Source organism: Hyaena hyaena, unplaced genomic scaffold (assembly GCF_003009895.1).
Source record: "Hyaena hyaena isolate Hyena2069 unplaced genomic scaffold, ASM300989v1 scaffold_404, whole genome shotgun sequence".
Taxonomy (NCBI): domain Eukaryota; kingdom Metazoa; phylum Chordata; class Mammalia; order Carnivora; family Hyaenidae; genus Hyaena; species Hyaena hyaena.
This window is the reverse complement of record NW_024081036.1, coordinates 1216470-1239752: the sequence shown is the minus strand read 5'-3', so window position 1 is coordinate 1239752 and position 23283 is coordinate 1216470. Positions and strand designations below refer to the sequence as shown.

The window sequence follows — 23283 nt, the reverse complement described above, 5'->3', positions numbered from 1 at the left end:
CTTTTTCTTATATTCAGATTTCACATAGTTATTTAAAACAACAACAACAACAGCAACCAATAATGCCTAGATGCCTGACTCTTTTGAGAGGATTTACATATTAAAAATAATTCTTGGGGGCACCTGGGTGGCTCAGTTGACTTCTGCTCAGGTGTTGATCTCACCTCCTGTGAGTTTGAGTCCCGCGTGAGGCTCTGTGCTGACAGCTCAGAACCTGGAGCCTGCTTCGTATTCTATGCCTCCCTCTCTCTCTCTCTGCCCCTCCACCTGCCTCTCTCTCTCTCTCAAAAATAAGTAAACATTTAAAAAAAATAAAATAATTCTCAACAGTGAAAAAATTCAATATCAAAAACATTAAGTTATCATTGGACCATCTACTACACTTGTTCTTAAAGCTAGACCAGGGATAGTGGCAAGAATTCTATGTAGATCAGAGATTACTTTATTTGATAAGAGAAAGGGGAGAGATTCCGTGTCACATTTATCTTCCTCTTGGCCATTCCTTTGTTCTGCTGCCAAGTACTCTTCTGAACTCTGCTGATATAGCAGATTTTCCAGTAGGCAGAGGGAGAGCTGACCCATACCCGTCCACATATTCTCTTTTTAGTTGGTTAACAAGAGATGTCTCGGAATGGCACTGCTGTTCACATCTGTTGGTAACCAGCCCAGCTTCCAGGCCCTGTCTCCCTCATCTAATGATACTCTGAATTCCCAGTAATGTGCTTTGGCCTCACTCCTTGTTCTAGAAGTGAACCCTTAATTGACTTAAACCAATCCATCCTTACCAGCCATGTTGCCTGTTTAATGCTTGACAAATAACCAAGTCTATTTGCTCTATCAGAGAAGTAAACTCTCTCCCAGGCAGAAACAAGGATTATGAATTGCCAAGAGTTTTTGGAAACACAAGGGAAATGCCTGAATGAGAGGCTAACACCAATAAAGTGGATCCAACACCACAAAAGGGGATCCAGAAAGGGGTTTATGCTTGAGCTTAATTCTAAGCATGACATTTAAACCTCTGTGAATTACCCTTGCCTGAAGCTTCATCTCCCTGGGATGGTCCCATTACATGATTCAGTAAGTTTCCCTTCATGTCTAAGCTAATTAGAGTCAGGTTTTCTGAAACATTTCTGTTAAGAATGTTCTCTAGGTAAGAAAGTATCTTTCCTATCAAATTAAATAAATTTAGCTAACTGGTATCCAGGATAGGCACTGTGTAGTGGGAAGAAATTGTATTAAGATCCATGTACATAACAGTCATCATAAATTTTGCTCAAGTCCAGGAAAAAGCTTAGATTCTAGTCTTTGGTCTATGAGAGAAGGCTGGGTAGTTGACGTAAATATCTTCTCTTGCACTATCCGAGGACTGATGAGTAGAGATGGGATTTCTGTAGTTGTTGGTTGCCTATGAAGACAGACAGAATGTCAATGATTCACTGCATTTCAGCAAAAACCAAAGATACCCAAAACAAATCTCCTCTTAAATCAACCACAATAGAAGTCAAATATCTATTATGATTAACTTCATCAAAGAGTCTCTTCCTTGTACTGAACTTCTATGAGAAGTCACATTCTTGACCTGCGGGGCTCAGAGTGACATGCAACAGGAGACTAATCTAGATCATCATTTGCTACATTTTATAGATTATGAAATACCTGCTTAGCCTCAGAACTTTCTCTCCGTGTTTGATAAGAACAATTATTCTCATTTTTATATGGAAGTCTAATATAGCATCTTCCTTAGTGGATACTCAATCATTTCCATTGAATGAATGCTTTAAGAAACAATACTTTTAAAGTACACAGTCTCTTGTCTTAAAAATAAGCAACTAAACACAATAAAAGAAATGAACAAAATGGTGGCATTACTTTCAAAATGAGGTTATAAAATCATTAATATTCTCTATCCTAATCAAGTCACTTTGACCACCTATCTATATACGTGGCAGAAAATAGGTAGGTATGGGTAAGAGAGGGAAGTTGAGAGGAAGAGAAGGAAAACAAGATCGAGGGGTCCTTTGGTGAGTAGTTTGGAAACTGCGACCGGTTCCCGTGTGTGCAGGCCAAAAGCAAAGGGAAAGTGACACTGCGGTTGTTACTTAAGGAGCGTGCCTACAACCCCAAAACTATCAGGTAGGTCTAGCTTCTTCCTCTTTCACAATCCAACTTGTTATCTAACTTCCTAACCATCATTCAAAAGATCATTAGTCTATAGAAGTCTGAACAAGTTGAACACTTAATGCAGGAAGATGCAAAGCTCTTTTGCTCCTCTGAAATTCACAGCAATAAACTTGGCTTTAGATTGGCTTGAGTGGACAGCAGCTAAGGACAGAGCAGGGAGCCCCGCAACTGTGTATGACAGAGCACTATTTAATTGCTTGTTAGAGAGGTAGGTGACACAAGGCAGGACTTCCTCAGTCTTTCCAGTTAGTATCAAAAAGCCAGCCATGAATTGTCCAGAAACACTTTTTGTTGTGTGGAGAGTAACCAAGAGAAGAAAAAGTTCCAACCAACAGATAAATAGGTAACAAAGAAATCTGAAGCACACATGTTAGATTGTGAGAAACTTTTTATTACTTGATGTTTGGCGATGTAGAATTCAATTGAAAATAATTAAAGAGAAAGGGATGTAATTTTAGATAACACCTGGAGAAATGTTTTACTGTAAAATTTTGTAAACAGAATAATGTATGTTAAAGAGAATATCTGACCAATAGTGGAGGCATTGACTATGAAAATAAGTATCCTGCTTATCTGCAAACCCAGAAGAGATTTTCTACTCTTTCAGTTAAACAAGGCACCTGGGTGGTTCAGTTGATTTAGCGGCCAACTTTGGCTCAGATCATAATCTCGTAGTTCATGAGTTCGAGCCCCACATTGGGCTCTGGGCTGACAGCTCAGAGCCTGAAGCCTGCTTCAGATTCCGTGTCTCCCTCTCTCTCTGCCCTCCCCTGCTCTCGTTCTGTCTCTCTGTCTCTCAAAAATAAATAAATACTAAAAAATTAAAAAAAGAAATCTGAGAATCCTTTAGTTAATACATCAATAAAAACCATAATAATGATAATAAATAGCATAGCACTGTGTCTTTCTAATGTGCTTGCTATGCCTCGGGTCTTTTACATGGTGTAATTTAATCCTCACAATAAACTTAGAATATAAAAATATTATTATAATGCCTGTTCTAGGTCGATGGTGACCCCCCCCAAAAAGAATGCACTTCCTAAACCCTCTTAATGCGACCTTATTTGGAAGTGGGGTTGTTGAGGGTGTGAATGGCTAAGATGGGGTCATACTGAAGTAAGGTGAGCCCTTAGTCCAACACCCCTGATGCCTTATAAAAAGGGAAGAGAGACAGGCATGTGCATGCCAACACTAAAGAATGTCATGGGAAGACAGAGGCAGAGACTGGAGTGAAGGGTCCATCAGCCGGGGAAGGCCAAGGACTGCCACCACCCGCCAGAAGCCAGGAGAGAAGCGTGGAACAGACTCTCATCCCAAGAGGGAACAGATCCTGCAGAGACTCAGTTTTGGACTTCAACCCCCCAGAACTGCAAGGGAATAGATTTCTGTTGTTTAAGTAACCTCCTTTGTGATAATTTGGTGGTGGCAGCCCTGGGAAACCAATTAACAGATGTTGGGAATGCATAGTGTTGATTATTAGGATGTCGTTGTGATTGTACCTTTCATTTGTACTGATATAAAACAAACTGTTTCAAAGAGCATTAATAATGGGAAAATAGGTCAGAAAACAAGTGTTTCCTCAAAGAGATGACACTGGAATTACAGGCAACTCCATGGCCAGGTTATTGAAGGAACAATAAGGTCGTTGACTGCAAAATGGACTGATGTTACAGGATGTTTACAATGCGCCGAAGCAGGAGCAATGACAGTTCTGAGAGAACTTACCTTATTCTGTGCATCCTTATTTCTGTGCTCTTTAAATAGTCCTCTTTTCTGTTTCCTTCTCCTGAGAATACATATTCAATAGAAGTATTAACATATGACACTCCAACACAAGTATTATTGCATATAATAGAGTATTATACGTTACCTGTACCCCAGCCCACATGCCTTTATTAATATGTTGAAGCAGCATCCATGGTTGGTTTATACAAACCTACTCAAAATTCCCTTGACCTAATTTTTCATTTTTTATCTTCCACAGATGGTGAAGAGATCTAAATGGATATCCAGCCAGTATGCATTAGTAATTAATCTCAGTGAGCTTCCTAAAGAATGGTTCATAGTGAATTGTTACATAAATGGCTTACTGCCTTTTCTGAATAATCTTGGGCTTAGAGATTTCCCACAATACAGAACTTTATTTTAAATGCCACAGTGTAACTTCTCAGATGCCAGTGATAATAGAGTTCCCCTTTACAGAAACTTCCAGGTGTTTTACTAAGCCTCCTCTATGGATTATTTTATTTAGCTTTCACCAAACCCATAAATGTAACAGAGTGGGAAACTGAGGCACTTTGAACCAAATCACATGGTTGGTTAGTGGCAGTATCAGAATTTTAATCCACAGACTTCCCTCATGACTGTTAGGCTCTACTGCTTCTGGAATCACGTCACTGGATGTCAATGGGCCACCTGGAGCCAGGAGAGTCCATGCACTCTCCACCGTCCCAAGGAAAACTATAAACACCTCACTTCAGGAGGAACCTTTGAAGAGAAAATTCAAGAGGAGAAGAAAAGAAGGCTACTATAATTGAATGCGGTACATGGAATGACTCTATCCAAGTGTATGAAAATAGTTATCATGAGGAGATGATGACTATCTTTTTTTCATCTCCCTAAAGAAAAGATTCTTATCAGGCCATAGAGGAGATGGACCAGATGCAAAAATGTGGGGTTGTTTTCCTTTTTGCAAAAAGATAAAGGTGTCATTCCTTCATGGAAAGTTTAAAAACCAGCCAGCTAGTCTCCCGCCAAGGAACAGTGGTTCAGATGATGGACGTATTCTCTCCTAGTCGCCCTGAAATCCTCCTGCTACGTCAACATAATCACAAACTTATCTTATTCTGGGTGCACTTGTTTACTTATGATGTCTCTTTTACACGATTAACTTATTTAATTGTTTGATGTGTAGGTTTATTATGTGAAAGTCATGTTTCCAGGTCTTCCATATAAATTACTTACTCCTCAAAAGAATCTGTGTGACAGGTGCTATTACTGCCTTCTATTTACAAATAGAAGGGAACAAATCTATGACCTTGGATCTTTTGTTAAATCATGGTTCACAAGGCTTGCTATCTCATAATACAGAATTAATTTTCCCAAAGAGCTCCAAATATATATGTTATTGACATAAGCCTAGAATAGATGGCATCATGGAGGAAAGAGAACAAGAAGCTTGGAGTCAGATGATCTGTGTTTAACTGGTGCTCAGCAATTTACTAATCGTTTGCATCTGTAAAGTTCAGTCCCCTGCAAAATAAAGACAGTAAACACTGTGTTTTGTTCTAGGCTGAGCAGCCATTCTGGTTGGCTTGATCCAAAAGAGATTCCCCGAGAGGAGGCTGAAATCACGATAGTCCCGAGCAAAGCAAAATAGCCTCTTGGGCCAGAACATCAAAGTGGGCAACAAAGGTAAAAATACATCTGCAACATTTTGCTCACTGAACATTACATTTCTTCCTATAAACACGGGTGTCGATGAACAGACTGCCTTTTGGCTCCAACCTGCCTAACCGGCGCCACACACATCCACCAAGCACATTGACTGATAATGCTACCATTCTGATCTCTAACTGGAAGCAACACAAACTGAGAGCAGAGAAGTGTGGGAAATGCCCCTGGACCCCCGTACACACAGGCTACGAGGTGCTGGCTGTAGAGGAAGGGCTCAGTTTCATTCAGGCACACTACAGCTTCCTCTGGCTTCTCCCCTGGTCAGTGCATCCGAAGCAGCGAGATTATTTTAAACAGTGACTAACACAGAGTCAAGAAGGCCGCTGTTTAAGCTCTGGGGTCATTTTTCAAAACATTTCCATTCCAAGTAACAACCACAAACAGATACGGGCAAGAAAGTAGAAAGAACAAGTGTGTCTTCCTTTGTGATGTTCAGCCACGATAACGCATTCAAGTCTGTGAATCTTTTTATCTCGTTTAGCCAAATGGAACAATGTATTCTGCAGTTCAATTTAGCTATTCATGTAAAAGTGATGCATTTTCATGAAGCTAAATCCATCATGCCCAACATCTGTGACCCTCTGGAGATCCATGCTGTCACTCACTCTGTCCTACCCTGTGGCCCGCGTTCCGGATGCTCCTGCTGTTGGAGCTGCCCTCAGCGCATTTCTCATCAACCGGGGTGAAGCACTAGAAAAATCCTCTGTGTCACTGACATCCTGGATTCCTTCTCTCAATTTGCTAATTTCTGACCAGGGAGAAGACTTGAGGGCAGCCCATGATGGAGAGAAAGGGGAAATGACTGTTTCGTGATTCAATTTAATTAGACAAATACATACTGACCATCCATTATTTGGAAACATAAGTGCTAAATGCTTCACTAAGAAATGAACAAAACACAATCCTGTCATTATGAACAGGAGGGAGGACAAGCACAAAAGTGATTCAGCTACAAAGCAGCCTGTGAGATGCGGCAGAGACAAAGTACAATGTGAGTCCACATGGTGACATCATGTCGCTTTCCAGGACAGACCTCCCACAGGGGACATGTGTCCCACGCCTGGAATGATCCACAAGAGTAAGGCCAAATATTGGGAAATAGCATTTTGTTGGCTTTTCAAATGGGAAGAGAGTCACCTGACTCTGTTCACAGAATAAGGCTTGCAGTTTGGGGCGTCCAGGTGACTCAGTCAGTTAAGCATCTGACTCTCGATTTCGGCTCAGGTCATGATCTCCAGCCTCAAGTTGGGCTCCACATGGAGCATGGAGCCTGTTTGAGTTCCTCTCTCCCCCTTCCTCTCCGTCCACCCCTCACTCACTCACACATGCCCTCTCTCTAAAGATATATTTTAGAGGCACCTAGGTGGCACAGTTAAGTGTCCGACTTCGGCTCAGGTCATCATCTCACAGTCCGTGAGTTCAAGCCTTGCGTCAGGCTCTGTGCTGACAGCTCAGAGTCTGGAGCCTGCTTTGGATTCTGGGTCTCCCTCTCTCTCTGTCCCTACCCTGCTCATGCATCTCTCTCTCTCAAAGGTACACATTAAAAAAATATTTTTTTAGTTTTTTTAAAGATTTGCAGTTTTAACAAAATTTTCCAACATCAAGGGGAGTAAAGTAGAAAATATGAGTGAGCATTTGATTGGGGCTCCACTAATTAGGTGGGGGTCAGAACAACAGGCACCTCTGATACAGTGTTCGTGACTTCTAACGTCATTCTGGTGGCAGTAGGAAGATGATGAAAGGTTTAAACAGGAAGGACATGATCAGTCTTGCTTCTAGAAGAGCACCCGGGAAAAGTAAATGTGTTAGAAGGAGAGGAGAGAGGAGATACCTGGCATCAGGAAGCAGACTGAGAATATTCACTAATATCAACTGAGCAGTACCACAAGCTTCCAAAGATGTGAGGTCAGGATACGGAGACGAGACAGAGAAACCTGCCTGATAACCCATTAATATACATGCATGCACAAGCATGTGTGTGTGTGTGTGTGTGTGTGTGTGTGCACGCACGCACGTGCGCGTATGCGTGTGCTTGGTAATATTGCTGGGGTAAAAGAGAAGAGCAGAGATCGTATTCCTTCCCTTCTCTAAGAAGAGAACACTTTAAGTGGAACATAAGGAAGAGTAATTCCAACTCAATATGATCACAGCTAAGATTGCAACAAATACATAGACAAGTGAGTTGGGGAATGTAAGACAGCAAGAGAAGGGAGAAAGAGTCAACCAAGAAAACCCTAGAAAATCCCTAAGGGTGCCACAAGACAGTAAAAGGTGGGAAACTTTAGCTGAGGTCAATGGCCAACTACTGTCTCTAAATTAGCCCCCGCCAACACCTTTCTTCCCCAATAATTTTTTAGGAATACTAGCTACATTGCTTGTATCAGAGAAATTACAACCATTTAAAACTATGTTGTTCATTAGAATGTGCACTCCGTCACGTCTTGTTCACTACGTCGAAGTAGATGCTTGATGAATGAACACATGAATTATCATTGCTGCTCAACCTTGTTCTTCCCCTTCTCAGAATCCCTCCTCCTTTTCTTCTCCCCTTTCCAACACACACACACACACACACACACACACACACACACACACACACACCCAGCAGCCTCTTTTCCTTGCAGGAGGAGGAAGACAGATGGCACTGGAGGCAGCACAGAGGAACCAGGCAGTTGTCTGCCCAGGATATGAAGGTTTTGTTAATGTGGGAGCAGCTCCTATTAATTCTTAAGTGAACTGCGCTAGCTTTCTCCCCTGATATTACCCACAACTACTTCTCCTTCGTGTAAGAAAAATATTTGTGTATGTGAGTGCTAAGACAGGTTGGCCAACTACTGGATATTAACACAGAACCCCTCAGATTGGAATTACTCAGGGGAAACCAGATTCAGAATGAGCTGCAATACTCACCTGCGGTAAGAAATGACAATGACGGTGGTTATTAGGGTTACAAACAGCAATAATAAAACGGTTCCTCCAGCCACAAAGAGGGTATACTGGTTTTCCATTTTACCTAGAAGGAAAAAATAGATAGTAGGAATTAGGAATTCAGCTCAAGTCAGAAAAAAAAGAAAAACCAAAGATGGAAAAATGAGGAAAGGGTCCATTAAGCAAATAGAGTACTAATTCAAAACAAAGAATCCAATGAAAGAAAACAGGATAAGAAGAAAAGACAATTTTTATTTTAGAGTCTCCTAAATATTTCTGCCTCCTCACAGAGTTAGTTCCTTGATTCAGCTGAGTTTAATGCCTTAAGAAGAACAAGAATACATAAGGTGATGGGAATTAAGAGTTATAGACTTCCTGTTATAAAATAAGTAAGTCACAAGGATGAAAAGTACAGTCTATGGAATATAGTCAATAATATTTAATAACTTTCTATGGTGACAGGTGGTAACAGACTTGTTGTGATGACCATTGACTAATGTATATAATTGTGTAGGTCAACCATACTTCAATTAAAAATTAAAAAAAGAACAGGATAGAAAGACTATGTTTGGGACAGATACCACTTCACTCTAATGTGCTCCCAGTGACAAACACAAAACCTTTTGTAGAAAAAGAAAACTATCAAAAGTGTATATAAATGAAGATTACTTCTTTTTTTTTTTTTAAGTTTTATTTATTTTTAGGAGAGGGAGAGAGACAGCGTGAGCAGGGGAGGGTCAGAGAGAGAGGGAGTCACAGGCTGAAACAGGCTCCAGGCTCCGAGCTGGCAGTCAGCACAGAGCCCGACGCGGGGCTCGAACCCACGAACCGCGAGATCATGACCTGAGTCGAAGTCGGACACTTAACCGACTGAGCCACCCAGGCGCCCCGTAAATGAAGATTACTTCTTAAGGCCAATATATTAAGTACATTCACACGACAGTATCATTTTATAAGCAGAATTTAAGAAATATTTTCTACTCAATTGGACTTAACGATAAAAAGTCATCTGAAAAACCGATGTGACCCCGGCTTAGTGCTTAAGCACAGAGAACCACGGTCCAGGAATCTGTAGCTCTCTTCCTGGATCTGTTACCCCTCCGCTGTGTGACCTCCAGCCAATTCCTTAAGCTTCTGTGTTTGCCTTTCCTCATTTGTCAAGTGATGACAATGACAACAGTTCCAATTACATCACAGGACTGCGGTGAGACTCTAATGAGATGAGACTCAAATAAGCAATAAACTATGAGAGAAACATCACTTCTGAGCAAGATCTCCAATGAGGTCAGAGACCATTTTATCTTTAAAGATGTCCTCCGGCCCGCCATCCACCTCTCCCACCGCCTCCCACAGAGCTCCTTCCCAGGAGAAGAAACCCCACCAGTACCTGCTGTGGCCCAGAAGGGGAGTGAATTAGAACCTGGGAGATGTCCCCACAGCCACCTCTCTCTGGGGCAGCACACCTCCAGTCTCCCCTCTAGCAGGAAGGGGCCAGGCTATGGCAAACACTACGATTTCCCTCCACCTTGAAATCAAAGTTCAATGCTTGACCCGTGACGCCGTGCCACCTGCAATCCTACGCCAACCTGCAAGTCATGCTTTTCATTAGACTCTTCCTGATCTTTCCCTCAGATTATTTCTTCCTTCCTGACCCACTAGGTAGCTGCGATTTTTTCATGATAGGGGCTCAAAGTCTCCATCTACACACTCTTTTGTAAGCTTTACTGCAAAGAGAAATGAAGTCAACTCATAAATATTACTTTCATTTTTCAAACTTGTTTAAACTACAAGGTGGATAAAAGTAGAAAACTGTGTGAACTTTATAGACTTTGTACATACACAAAGTCTAAGAATGGTTTCCATCCAACTATAATGGAGAGAGGAGAAGCTAAATTTATTCAGAACAAAAATGCATTGAAACACCCTCACAAAAGGAACAATGACATGTTCTCCCCGTCAGATAAGAAATTAAGCTTTTTAAGCTCTTGGTACATTATAAAAAGTAAATGAACAAAATACCTGACATTATTTTTCGCTGTAACACAGGACTATAAGGGGACCACAGTTGCTGTGCTGAAATAATTTGAATATCACAGGTGCTAAGGTTAAATCAAACAGGGAATCACGGTGAGCAAGTGAAAGTTATGATTAAAATATTCACTGACAGTATTATAGAAAAATTGTTTAAGCACTTTTGAAAATGCTATTTACGGGTGTCTGCGTGGCTCAGTCGGTGGAGCATCCAACTTCAGCTCAGGTCATGATCTCATGGTTCGTGAGTTCAAGCCCCACGTCGGGCTCTTTGCTGACAGCTCAGAACCTGGAGCCTGCTTCAGATTCTGTGTCTCCCTCCCTCTCTGCTCCTCCTTGCTTGCTCTCTGTCTCTCGTTCTCTCTCTCCCAAAAATATTTAAACATTAAAAAAATAAAAACCTTTAATAAAAAAATGCTATTTAGACAGTAAAAAAAAGTTACGGTAAAAAAAAGAATCTGAGTGGACTACAGTTCTAAATTTTTTCATGTAAACATTAAAAGAAAATATAAGTAAATACTATTTAATCTCAGGAATGAGAAATGGCATTTAGATTTATAAAAATAAATAAATACGTAGGATTGGCCAGGTCAGGTGAAAAATATCTGTAGGCTAAAATGATCACAAACATGTAAAGGCACAAAAAAGTAGCTTTAACACATCCTTGCTATTAAAAAAAAAAGCTATAGGGGCGCCTGGGTGGCTAAGTTGGTTGAACATCTGACTTCGGCTCATGTCATGATCTCACAGTTTATGAGTTCGAGCCCCACATTGGATTCGGGGCTGACAGCTCAGAGCCTGGCGCCTGCTTCAGGTTCTGTGTCTCCCTCTCTCTCTGGCCCTCCCGCACTCACACCCTATGTCCCTCTCAAAAATAAATAAACATTAAAAAAAAAGAAAAAGTTATAGAAGACAATATGAAAGATACAAATAACTTACTAAGAAAAAGCATGAAAAAAATTTTTATAAAGGGGGCACCTGGGTGGCTCAATCAGTTAAGCATCCGACTTTGGCTCAGGTCATGATCTCATAGTTCTTGGGTTTGAGTCCTGCGTTGGGCTTTGAGCTGACAGTTAGCTCAGAGCCTGGAGCCTGCTTTAGATTCTGTATCTCCATCTCTCTCTGACCCTCCTCTGCTCACGCTGTCTCTCTCTATTTCTGTCTCTCTCTCTGTCTCTCAGAAATAAATAAAACATTAAAAATTAAAAAAAAAAAAGAAAAAGCATGAAAAGAACAAGTTTGTGTAAGAGGAAGGCTGTGGTCAGAGAGAGCATCTCAAGCTGTATTTGGAGGAGTGAAAACTACCACAACCTGTATCCAGAACGAATTCAGTCTCCATGTATCATACCCTTTCACTAGGTGAGTATACATTTGATTAATTACTGTATCTGAAAGAAATACTCCGAAATGTGAACAAAGGGTTCTGTAAAACATTTATAACTGTAAAAAAGAAAATTCTTATTCCGCCTCCCCCAGGAGACTGAGAGCCAGACCACATAGCTGGGGTTCTCAAACTCCCTCTGCATCATCTAGGGGCTGCTGACCCACAGATGACTGGATGCCCCCCCTCCAGATCTCTGACCCAGTAGGTCTGGGTGGGTCCCTGCAGATGCAGCTCTCATGCAATGCCTGTATTGCTGGTCTGGAGCCCACCCTGTAAATCTTGGCTACAGACATTTGGATGATGTGTGTGAGGAATCCCAACGAAATGGGAAAATGCTGACTATAGATACAAGGTTAAGTGACATTTCAAGACCAGAATTCACAGTTGTGCATGTTATACTACCTCAGCCAAGTGTAGGACTTCGAGGAAAAAAGTCTGCAAGGTGACAAACGCCAAAATTTTAGAGTGATGATCTCCAGGGAGTGGCATTAAAAGCAATTATTTCCTAAAGACAGATATCATATGTTTTCACTCATATGTGGATCTTGAGGAACTTGACAGAAGACCATGGGGGAAGCGGGGGGATAGTTACAAACAGAGAGGGAGGGAAGCAAACCATAAGAGACTCTTAAATACAGAAAACAAACTGTGAGTGGATGGTGAGGGGGGTGAGGGGATGGTGAGAGGAGAAAATGGGTGATGGGCACTGAGGAGGGCAATTGTTGGGATGAGCATTGGGTGTTGTATGTAAGCGATGAACCACAGGACTCTACCTCAAAAACCAAGATCACGCTTTACACACTGTATGTTAGCCAATTTGCCAATAAATGATATTTTAAAAAAGCAATTATTTCTTTGGGATTTTTGGTACTTTCCAAAATTTCTAAGTGATGTATTGCTTTTATTAAACAGAAAAAAAAATAGTATAAAAATGTAAAGGTCTACATGCTGAAAACAGATCAGGCAAATTTTAGCAGTGATATTATTTTTAATCTTTTTTTTAAGTTTATTTATTTATTTTGAGAGAGAGAGAGTGTGCCAGGGAGGGGCAGAGAGAGAGGGTGAGAGAATCCCAACTGGGCCCTGTGCTGTCAGCATAGAGCCCAATGCAGGGCTTGAACTCACAAACATTGAGATCACGACCTGACCTGAAACCAAGAGTCTGATGCTTAATGACTGAGCCACCCAGGCACCCGACTAGTGATATTTAAAATACAAAATGTAGGGGCGCCTGGGTGGCTCAGTCAGTTAAGCATCTGACTTGGGCTCAGGTCATGATCTCGTGGTTCATGGGTTCGAGCCCCGCTTCAGGTTCTGTGCTAACAGCTTAGAGCCTGGAGCCTGTTTCGGATTCTGTGTCTCCCTCTCTCTCTGCCCCTCTCTTGTTTGCACTCTGTCTCTCTCTATCTCAAAAATAAATATGTATTTAAAAAATTTAAAGTACAAGATGTAGAGAACTTTGTTGAAGAAATGCTTTCAGAATCCTTAAGAATTAAGATGGCATTCCTTATTTAACTCCTATTAAATGAATTAAGTAGAAACCATTGAAATGTACTGGTCATTTGTTTCACATTATTCAATTACAAGTCTAAACTTCAAATGCATCCTTTAATGTGAAATATGTTATCTCCTTTTAATCTCTTCTAGTAATGTTTGATGTGTTGGAGTCAGATTTATTTATTCCTTCAGCTTTTCACACACACCATCTCAAGCCATACTGTGTACTTGGCATTACAGATGCAATGGTGTGTAGAAAGGAATCTGGTTCCTAAAGGAAAAACATCGACTAGAACAAAACTGTATCTCTACCCACAACACTGCTGACACTAACTTTCCTGAGTTGCCCAGACTCTGCAGACCCTCACTGCCCCCCACTCCCATGTCAGACTCCAATCACAAATCCAGATCTCCCTACTTCTGATGGACCAACCAGCTATCAATCCAAGATTCCCATGTTTCCCTCCTCAGGTTGGATAATTTGCTATGACAACTCACAGAACTCAGAGAAGCACTTTACTTCCTACCACCAGTTTATTGCAAAACATACAACTCAGAGATGGCCAAATGGAAGAGATGAGTAGACATGTTAATGGGGGCAGTTAATGGAATACACATGGAACTTCCATGCCCTCTAGGGATGGACCCCCCCCTCCCGGCACCCTCCACGTATTCACCAACTCAGATGCTCTCCGAACACTGTCATTTAGGGGTTTTACAGAGGTTCCACTAGGTAGACACAAGTATTTAAATCACTGACCAATGATGATTAATTCAACCCTGAGCACCGCTTTCCTTTTCTGGAAGGTAAGGGCTTCAAATTCCAACCCTCCAATCACATGGCTGGTCCCTCTGGCTCCCCACCCTACATCCTGAATCTCTCTACATGTTTCCCACCACCAGCAGCCTCATTAACTTGCAAACGGACACTCACTGCTCTGGAGATTCAAGGGTTCCAGAAGCTCTTGTGTCAGGAACTGGGGACAAAGACCAAATATTATAGCAAAAGCTCTTCTGCCCCCCCCCCCCCACCACTTCAGAAATTAGCCAGGGTTTGGAGTTCTCTGAGAAGAGCCAGGGGCAGAGACCATATTTCTTATTATACCACTGTACTTGATTTATGGGGCTTATATGGAGTTATGGAAGGCCCTGGACAATTAAAAAACACACACAGAATGAGGATTTCTTGGTAAGAAATAAGGGTAAGAGCGTGGGAGTCAGGGGCAGACTCACTCATGCTCCAGAGATCAGTGGATGCTGCAGTCTAGAGCCTCCCGGCCTATAGCCAACCCCGCTTCTGACTTCTTTTCCTGACCCACTGCTGTGCTAACGTGAACCCCCAGTATCTGGAAGCTGGTGTAGTCACTCAACTTGCTGGGCCCCGCGTGACTAAAAACCAAAACAAAAAGGAACAGCAGTGGGTGTGGATGCTTCAGGGAATCAATCAATAGTTCATAACATTCACTTTTGCCTAAATTCTGCTAATAGATCTCAGGTTGAGTAATGTCAGCCCTCAAGCCCCTCTCTTAGGGAAGGAATTATTGTGTATTCTCAGCAGTCACTTTTTTGCTGAGTTTTTTTTTTTTTTTTCATTTTCATCCCAATGCTGTCTTGATTCATAGGAGGACAAAAGTGTCGTGAACCATAAAGCCATTATTTTCCCTCCCATCAAAAAAGATAAATACAGTTAAAACAATTTAGAGCATGTCAGCGAGATATATAAATGAGTAATTTACTCCAGCACTGCCACCCTCCGGGCTACATTCCTGCCAGTGACAAGTATTTATGGCTGAGTTATAAACCTTTAGAAAGGCTCATGGTGAAAACGATGCTAGGTCCTTCCCTTACAGCCAGGCGGCAAGAGCAGGCATTAATGCCTATTGTTTGTCCTTTATTACAGTTTGAGGTGGGTTAGGAAGTGAGGAAGCCAAGTGACTCAGAATCTAAGTATCTGGACTAAACAACATGCTAGGAAAAACTCGCAGACCCTGAGCCTCTAGCCAGCCCAGGACAGGTCACAGTAGGTACCCGTTAAAGTTATTCTTGCTTTCTGGGGCACCTGGGTGGCTCAGTCAATTATACATCTGACTCCCTGGCTTCAGCTTCTGTCATGGTTTGTGAGTTCAAGCCCCCACCTTGGGCTCTGCGCTGACAGCGCGGAGCCTCCTTGGGATTTGCTCTCTGCCCCTACCCCACCCCCACAATGCATGCACCCTCTCTTTCGCAAAATAAATAAGTAAACATTAACAACAACAAAAAACAAACAAAAAAGGTATTCTGCTTTCTTACCTCATTAAAAGGAAAAGCAGAGATATTAGACTTCATTCGGTGTAGACTGAATATACATCGTACGTGAATTCCTACAGGGTCGATATATGCGAGCTGACATACTGTTGTAAGGTCGATCCTAATTTGTGATCACCATATAATGTAAGTATCCAAACTTCACCCCACACTAGTCATTGATTTGTTGAAAAAACACACTGAGGAGGGAAGCCTTGGGGGTCTAGTCCTACCTTCTAATTCTTTTCCCTGGAACACTGCATCATAAGACAATCTCGCAGGCACATTTTTGGCAACTGCAAAATGATGATAAAATCAACCCCAAGGGTGGCTTTGGGGCTTCAATTAAACATGTAGAGGAGCTTTATATATTTAAGCACTATGTAATATATAGATTATTAATAGAATGCTTATATGTTGTATATATCCATTCAAATTAGGGTTTAAAAAATAACTCATTTGTATTCTTTTCATGTTGAACTAGTCATGTGTAGCAGGATGCTCACTCCTGTAGCTAGTTACACCTTCCTCAGAAAAGGCAGGGGTAGCATTGATAAACATGTATAAGATAATAAGCTATGATTATCTTTATGGCTGCCCAAAGTTTGTTGAACTTTCCTGCAGGGCTGAAATATACATCAAGTGGATACCGATATGGTAATATTATTCCAAGTTTTCAAAGGTCAACTTTCTTTGTGCAAATCAATTTTATACTCTTTGTATTTCAGAAGCCTTCCCTGGTTTTATAGCAAGAAGATCCTAGCAAATAAATTATTTTCAGAGAACTGAAGAACCATGACATCAGCCTCTAATCTTTCTTCTGAGTGAAGAGTAATTACTCTTTCTTAAAATAAAAGTATTATCAGATTTGAGCTGAGAGGCTTAAGGCACATAAAAATGTCTAAAACAGAAACATAAGAAATTGAAACATAAGAGAACACAAACAGAAATGTAAGAGAATCTAAATCATTGTCCTGGAGGAAACCAACAAGAGAAGCAAGTTTCCAACCCAATGTACAATTTCTGCTATACTGAGTTTGCCTCTTTTGATGGACAATAGTTCCCAAATGACTTAAGAACTTAAAGATTTTACATCCATTGAGATACACATCTAAGACAGGCCATAAAGTCTACCTACTCGATATAGGATGACTGTATTAGCTCCATTATCTGGTATCTTTGCATGCATCACGCCGTGTACTGTGGGCCAATGCACTCTACAGTGACTGGTGCAGGGCATGGAGCCCTGAGTCAGCGTATGAGACATAGGGATGGCCAACATCTTTGGTTTGATACACTTACTGGGAAAACTTTTATGGCTGACTCCATCACATTAGATGTCTCATCCTTTCACCCAAATATTTCTCAGTCTTATGTTACATTTCTTACATTTCATGAACCTCAGTCTTCGTGCACACATATTTGATGCATCAAAGCCATAATGTCAAGAACTGCACAAACCTTGCTCACGTTCTTAGTGAATTAAGTGTACAGAAAAGAGTTGAAGGAGCGGGCCAGAGACCGATGTCCTTAGAAAGGCCTGCATACAAGGTTGGCCATTGGCTAGTGTGTGGTGACTTGTGTGTTTCCACCATCCCCTAGCTGTGGTTAGGGTGGTTTGCTGTGCCTGAGTTGTTAATACAAACAATGGCTTATGCCAAACACCCGCTTTCTCTCTGGGAAATCAGTCAGTCCTTCTGACTTTGCTCCATGTGCCTCTTACCTTTGCTGATCTTGCTCTGCGTTCTTTTACTGTGGTAAATCGAAGCCATCCCTTTGGAATGTAATCATCAAGGAAGAGAGTGCTCTTACCTCTTCATTCTGTGGGAGGGTAGGAGCCTACAGGCACCTTTCTCCAAGGTACAAAATCAGCTCCTTGTGTAATGGTCTAAAAAGTTCATTTTTCCTTTGGATACAACCAATTAGCTGATGCAGATGGTCACCCCAATTACCAGGTGAATTTAGGTTGAACTGCGTGTGACAAATGCTGCTGTCAGGTCCTTCAGCTGAGGACCAGTTACTGTTTACCTTGAAAATATGTCTACAATGGGTCGTATCTGTGGGGTCCATGAAAGGTGAGATTTCTGTCTGATGCACATCACAATTCCGGTTTAATGCTTATTCAATAATAAAATTGTTTTCTTTCTCTTCTACCTTTGTTTTCTGGGGAGTGAGGAGATTTTGCTTCTAAATATAATTCCCCAACACACCGTTGTTATTACTGCTGTTTAACCAAGTGCAACGTTACATTACAGTGTAACTATTATATGTATCCACAAGGATAGAACAGGAAATCTTTCAAATGCTCTACTGAAATCAAGATAAACATTTCTGCTGTGCAATAAAACACAGGAGGCATACCATACTGTTTCAATATTTTATGTATTTGGCTGTTCGATATGAAGGTCCATAAATGAGAGAGAATACATCTATTTGGAGTATGTTAATATATGAAATAAACTTTTGATTTTCTTAGGAGGTTTTGGAGGTTAAGCCCTCTCTGTCCTTGAGGGTGAGGAACTAGAATTCTGATGGCTTATACCTCCAGTTCTGGGTTCAATGGTCTTTACAAGAACAAGAGTGAGACCACGATTTGAGAGGAAGGAGGAGCATAAAATGGAAGAAGTTTGCACTTAAAAATGTAGAGCAGATTCCCAGGAAGTTGCTCAAGGGAGTGGGTTTCCCCATGAAGGGGAAGCTAGTGGGCAGGCCTGGTACAGACCTTGGGCGCAGTTGCTCCGCAAAGCCAAGAAGCCACGGGAGAGCTGAGCGATCACCAATTCTCTCCAGCAAGAACCTGACTCTCCTTTGTCCAGGGGCTACTCCTAAAGTTCCCCTCATCTCTTCCTGGTGTGGACCTGACTGCATCAGACACCAGCACTCCCCTCCAGACCCAAAGACCCACTATCTGACTTTGCTCGTCCCTCACGTGACTGTGTGGAAGCCCTCCCTCACACAATTTCCTATACCCACAAACCTCAGAAAAGGGGACAAGTCAGGAGAGAGCTCCACACAGCACCTGTGATGGCCTGAGCGAGTCTAATTCAGCACACAGACCTGGGAGAACATTGGGGAGACCAGACACCCATTCCTTTGCCTACGCTCGCTCTGTATATTGGTTCGGTTTGAAATCTATTATATCTAGGGGCGCCTGGATGGCTCAGCCAGTTAAGCGTCTGACTTGGGCTCAGGTCATGATCTCACGGTTTGTGAGTTTGAGCCCCGCATCAGGCTCTGTGCTCACAGCTCAGAGCCAGAAGCCTGCTTCGCATTCTGTGTCTCCCCCTCTCTCTGCCCCTCTCCCACTCATGCTCTGTTTCTCTCTTCCTCAAAATAAATAAATATTAAAAAACAAAAAGATTTGAAATCTATTGTATCTAAAAGGCGGGTTGGGGAGACAAGGCTGTGGAACTCTCCGTGGGCAGCTTCTCCTGTGATGAATTTGTTGATGACGGTGCGGACTTGTTTCTTTCACTTGGAGCAGTGATACAGTGCTGCGGTTAACTGCTGGAATCCTGAAGCCCCTCTGCTTACTAGCTCTGGAGCCTTGAATAAGTTACTCAATCTCACCATGCGTCACTTTCCTCAGTCATAAAATGCACATAATAATAGAGTTGTTGTAGCAATTGAATAAGTAATTACCAGAAAATTTAGAGTGACCAGCGCACATATATGCACATCCATGAGTTTGTCATATAGTAGCCAAGACAAGCCTGGGACACTTAATTCTTGTAACTGCTAACAACTTTTACCTCGGGTCTTCAGAAATCTTTAAAATTCAAACTATATGGTATTTATAAAGGCCTATATAGAAATGTGTTATAAATGTTGTATAGACCTTTTCAGAATACAAAACATACTACAAGCTTGGGCTGAATATTTACCTCCAAATATTCCATTTTAACTCACTTTATTAAAAAAAAAAAGTTCACTGGGGTGCTGGGTTGAGCACCCGACTCTTGATTTTGGCTCAGGTCATGATCTCATGATCTGTGAGATCTCACGGTGTATGAGCCCATGTTGAGCTTTGCACTGACAGCATGGAGCTGGTATGAGATTCTCTCTCTTCCTCTCTCTGCCCTTCCCCCACTCATTGGCACACACCTGCCCTCTCTCCAAATAAATAAATAAGCGAAAAAAATAAAAATAGATAAAATGAAAATGTTTACTAAGCACTCTGCAAATATATGAAAGCCAATGCTTGGCTATAAGAAACAAAAGCTATAGTAATCATTTTAAAATCTGCAGCTTTATGATCCAGTTTCATTACCCATCTGATCTCTCCTTGTAAAAATAAAATAGCCAATGATTCCAGTAGGCATTGCATGACCGGATGGCATAACTGATACCTTTATTGAATCAGGAAGAGAAGACAGTAGTCAACATAAAAGCAAAACAACCTATTTTGATGAAAGTACTTGGGACTTGGCATGTGTGTGTGTTTCATGAGTGTAAAAGTGCCTATGTGTCACATGTATCCACCGAATGCTTACAGAGAGCAGATTGCCCAGTGCTGCTCCTACCAAATGCTCACGGATACCTTAACTTACAAATGTACATGCACACACAGATTGAAAAAGTGAAGAATTTATCCAGTGCTCTAAGGCATGAAAAACTGAAGGTACATTAGCATCATCATTATTATTGATGATAATCAATATACTGATTTATATATATATATAAAAATATATAAATATAATATATATATTTTACAATATAATAATTTTACTTGGCAAGCCTGCAGTTTTCTGTATTTATGAACTTGTGTCCTACACGGTACCCATTTGGGGGTCACTGGCAAATGCATTGTGTCCTTGAACTTCTTTAACTGGAAGCCACAGAAAACATCCCACCTTTTGGTAACATGGTCTTCTCATGTCAGTATCTACTCTGTACTCGCCAGGTCCATCATAGTGATAATAAGGATTTTTCAGTTCACTCACTCTTCACTCTGCTAAAGTCATTTCTCCGTCCCCATCAATCCAATTGAAAGCATTAACATTTCAACCTTGTAATCTGAAAGGCAGAATCTCTTCTTGTGGGTTAATCAAATAAAATGCTACTCTTACATTTACAAGATTATGAACATCATAGTTACTTTTGAGTTCTAGTGAAAGTGAAATATTTTGAATTAACTCCAGAAATAAATTTTAGAGTGGTCAATGATACTGCAAGGTATCTATTTTTTAAAAAGATATCCAAAAATATCTCTGCTGGATACATGCCTTTTAAAAATTCCTGAATCAGGGGTGCTTAAGTGGCTCAATCAGGTGAGCATCCAACTCTTGATTTCAGCTCTCAAATCATGATCTCGTGGTTCATGAGTTTGAGCCCTGCATCAGACTCTGCACTGACAGCCTGGAGTCTGTTTGGGATTCTCTCTCCCTTCTCTCTCTCTCCCTCTCTCTCTCCCTCTCTCTCTCTCTCTCTCTGTTCCTATCCTGCTCACATTCTCTCTCTCTCTCAAAATAAATAAACTTAAAAAAATATATATATATACATATATATATTTACATTATATATATACGTATATATATATATATATACACACCTCTGAATCAAAAAAAGATTAATACCATATGATTCTATTTACATGTGGAGTCTAAAACACAAAACAAACAAACAACAGAAATAGATAAATACAGAGAACAAACTAGTGGTTACCAGAAGGAAGGTTGGTGGGGGATGAGTGAAATAGGTGAAGGGGATTAAAAGGTACAAACTTCCAATTCTAAAATAAATATGTCATGCAATTAAAAGTACAGCATAGGGAGTATAGTCAATAATAGTATGATAACTTTGTGTGGTGACTGAGGGTACCTGCACTTACTGTCGTGAGCATTTCATAATGTATATAATTGTTGCATCACTATGTTGTACACCTGAAACTAATAGAATATTGCATGTCTTCTATATTTCAATTAAAAAAAATCTCTGAGGGGTGCCTGGGTGGCTCAGTCGGTTAAGCATCCGACTTCCACTCAGGTCATGGTCTTACAGTCCGTGGGTTCGAGCCCCACGTCGGGCTCTGTGCTGACAGCTAGCTCAGAGCCTGGAGCCTGCTTCGGATTCTGTGTCTCCCTCTCTCTCTGAGCTTCCCCTGCTCGCACTGTCTCTCTCTCTCTCAGAAATAAATAAAACATTAGAAAAAATTTTTTTAAAAAATCTCTGAATCATTGGAGTGTAAATAACTTTAAGATACCAGTTGAGGATCAAAGATGTTTCTCTACAAATGACAGATCTATGTTTATTCTTCATTTCCTGTCCTTTTAAATAACACAGTCCTCTGCAAACCTATTTGGTCACCTAGCGTATGTCAATATTTGTCAAGAGTCACCCCAGTGTGTCTCTGGAATACTTTAGTGGAAGTTGCTAGTAGGTACCTGACTAATTGAATCATAACACAAAGCTAGAATCGCTATTAAGAATGAAATGCCGAGTGGTGATAGTGGCAAGTGAGGGTGTAAGTCAGACCAAAGAGGCTGGACCAGAGGGGCTGGTCTCCCTTTCCCTGGACTCCCTTCTCAAGTGGGCAGTGAAATGATCTGAGGCACCATCCGCCAGGAGCTCCAAAGTGAGTGTGCTCATGTCTGTGTGGAGAGGATGTTCACTTAGAAATTGGTTTAAAGAGAGGGCAAGATGGCGGAGAAGTAAGGAGCTCCGTACTTGCACTCACGCCCATACATCACACAGAAAAGATCTGAAGCCATTGGAAACCTTACAAAGCCTGAGAGATTGGGAGAAAAAAGACGCAGAATCCACTGAGAGAGCCTTCTAACGGCTACGTCAAGAAACAAGCTAGAGTACACAAGGTGGAGAGTCCCAAATATCACTATGAATAGGAAAATAAAATAACCAAGGTCTCAACAAGAGAGACCAAGTGATTCCATTCAAAAAACACTCTCTGAAAGGATAGGCCCTGGAAAGTTAAAGAGTCTTCTTGGATATAGCAGTGCTCATAGAAACAGAGAGCATAACAAGTCTTTAAAACCAACAAGAGCCGGAAAGCTAACTAAAATGACGAAACGAAAGACCTCTCCTCCAAAGAAACTCCAAGAAGAAATGACAGCTAATGAACTGCTCAAAACAGATATCAGCAGCATCACTGAACAAGATTTTAGAATAATAATGGTAAAATTAATAGCTGGGCTTGAAAAAAACATAACGGACATCAAAGAAACTATGGCTACAGAGAGAATGGAAAATAAAAATAGGCATGAAGAATTAAAAAATGCGATAAATGAGATCCATAATAAATTAGAGGCCTCCAATGCACGGATTGAAGAGGCAGAAAGGAGAATAAGTGATTTAGAAGACACCATTATAGAAAAACAAGAAGCTGACAAAAAAAGAGACAAACTGATCCAGGAACAGGAAAGAAGAATTCGAGAGCTCAGCGATACGGTCAAACGCAACAATATCCGTATCATAGGAATCCCAGAAGAGGAAGAGAGAGGGAAAGGTGCTGAAGGAGTCCTGGAACAAATTATAGCAGAGAACTTCCCCGACCTGGGGAAGGAAGT

At 41.2% G+C, this 23283-nt stretch overlaps 1 protein-coding gene across 1 annotated transcript in view; it reads right to left on the bottom strand.

Moving 5' to 3' along the window:
- Positions 1-373: 373 nt before the first annotated feature.
- Positions 374-23283, bottom strand: part of CD226 (CD226 molecule) — an 83986-nt gene continuing 61076 nt past the window's right edge. Inside the window, exons 5-7 of the mRNA XM_039251943.1 lie at positions 8548-8650; positions 3907-3967; positions 374-1405 (exon numbers count right to left, since the gene is read on the bottom strand). Of these exons, the coding sequence (XP_039107874.1) occupies positions 1292-1405; positions 3907-3967; positions 8548-8650 (278 nt within the window). The 3' untranslated portion in view covers positions 374-1291. The remainder of the gene's footprint in view (positions 1406-3906; positions 3968-8547; positions 8651-23283) is intronic.